A 2152-nucleotide genomic window follows, 5' to 3' on the forward strand; every position below is an offset into this window, starting at 1 on the left:
AGATAGGCTTACAGAATGAGTTTGAGTGCAGCAGTTCCGCATCCTGAGATGATTACCGATTTCAACTGTCCCAAAGTGGCTTCCTGATGACTTCCAAAGCCCTGTTAACCCAGAGCAGAAATTCTGCTCTTTCACCCGGTACATATTTGTTTGTTCATGAGAGGCAGAAAACAAAGTTGGTGCCAGCATGCAGCACGAGTCTCTCCTAGCATATTTGGACTCAGCTTTATACGGTCAAACCACTTCAGATGATTACCGATTTCAACTGTCCCAAAGTGGCTTCCTGATGACTTCCAAAGCCCTGTTAACCCAGAGCAGAAATTCTGCTCTTTCACCCGGTACATATTTGTTTGTTCATGAGAGGCAGAAAACAAAGTTGGTGCCAGCATGCAGCACGAGTCTCTCCTAGCATATTTGGACTCAGCTTTATACGGTCAAACCACTTCTTAATCCTGGATCACTACTCTAGTGGGGCAGAGACTGTGGGAAGCATGATTGTGCCCGCCTTTATTTGCTGGGCATTTAGACTGGGCATTGTCAGCGGTTAATCAGTTTATTGGTGCATGTGACGGCTGTAGTTTTACATTTGAGTTTAAGAAAGTCACAGTATATTTGTATTTTTCTGGAAAAAGTGCTACTGTTCACAGTAAAGGAATTCTGTAAGATGGATATCAAAACTAACATTAATGAGCTACTAAAGCTAAAATTACAGGAACTTATGAAATTGGTTAAACATAAAAACCATTAAACTGTTTATTGAAGCTTCACAGATATACTGCAGCTAATGAGCATTTCTGCTATTTAAATAAGCCCAAATTGAACACACATTACATGGGTAGATAATTAGTCATGGCAGTCAAACACACACAGACTCACTTTTAAAGCTTTATTTGAGGAATCTTTTCCATTTGATTTGTTTTGTTAATTAAAATATTTTTTCTGTATTCAATTATATTTTAATATTGTTTTTTGCAAGTGCTATAATTTGCTGCTGCTTTTCCATTTGTGTTTGTTTGCTCTATGAATATAACAAATTTGGAATATATATTCATAACTGTCCTTTTGTTTGATGTTATTTGTGTTAGCATCACTTGGTAGCATCAGAATAAATCAATTGTACGTTGCATTTCATCCAGAGGGATCTTTTCAAATTATATATAATATCTTACTAGGAGATAGAGAAGGCGGCAGCACAGCCAAAGGATTATACTTCGAATTTTCAAGAGAAAAGCCATGTTGGTTTTAAACTTTAAAAGGGTGTGTGAGGGTGCAGAGATTTTAAGACCCTCTTTTCTTTACCCCATCCCAAATAATGCACCAGCAACATTATGTATCTAGTTTGTTTATTGTTCAGTGTCAAACAGCAATTCAGAGAACTGCTGGTTGGGAGCATCTCCTTTCTTAGACTCTCTCTCACCCCTTGCAGAGACTTCCGTTTATGAAGACCAAAGTTCTCCCCTTCTTTCTGCAGGTGGTCTAAGAGTTGGTCCTCTCAGCATCACAGTTGTCCCGGTACCAGATCCAAAAATTGTGAGGATGTTCGGAACTCGTAGATAAGATGCTTTTAAATCATGCCCTTATTTTTATTTAACCTAAACCTTGGAGATGGTAAAAAAGACAAAAGGAAATAGCTGCTGCATACCACATCGATCTTGCTGCCAGGGAAATTTTTTTTTCCCCAATTTTTAAACTACTTATCAGGCAGCCAAATCCCCCGGGAGATGTTTCAGGTGATAAATAGAATAGATCCAGGATAACAGAGGAAATACCCTGTTTTTTCACAAGATGAAATAAGTAGTCAGGGCTTCCAGTTTTACATAATTTCTTCTGGAAAACTACGTGTCCAGTCGCATGTTGTGCTCTAACTGCTCGTACTGTGGTTCAGTCCTGCCTCAGAGAAACAAGTCTTCTATTAAATCCCCAATACCAAATCCTGCAGTGCCAAGTTTTCCTCTCTTTTTTTCCCCCCCAAACATGTCTTTACAAGCCTTTACACAGTTAGTTTGCAAGGACTGTCTAAACCACATGCTGAGATGGTACCACCGCATGCAGGATGTTATCCTATATATGACAAATATAACAAGTACAGCCAGTCTGAGACAAAGAGAAAGTTAAATATATTATAAATTATTGTCATAATTTATTATAATAA

At 38.3% G+C, this 2152-nt stretch overlaps 1 protein-coding gene across 1 annotated transcript in view; it reads left to right on the forward strand.

Annotated features, from left to right (window-relative positions):
• The window catches only part of DPYD (dihydropyrimidine dehydrogenase), a 166389-nt gene extending 164832 nt beyond the window's left edge, over positions 1 to 1557 (forward strand). Inside the window, exon 12 of the mRNA XM_010138569.1 lies at positions 1472 to 1557. Coding sequence (XP_010136871.1) covers positions 1472 to 1557 — 86 coding nt within the window. The remainder of the gene's footprint in view (positions 1 to 1471) is intronic.
• The last annotated feature ends 595 nt before the right edge of the window (positions 1558 to 2152 follow it).

The sequence above is a fragment of the Buceros rhinoceros genome, unplaced genomic scaffold (genome assembly GCF_000710305.1).
Source record: "Buceros rhinoceros silvestris isolate BGI_N320 unplaced genomic scaffold, ASM71030v1 scaffold17806, whole genome shotgun sequence".
In the NCBI taxonomy this organism is placed as follows: Eukaryota; Metazoa; Chordata; class Aves; order Bucerotiformes; family Bucerotidae; genus Buceros; species Buceros rhinoceros.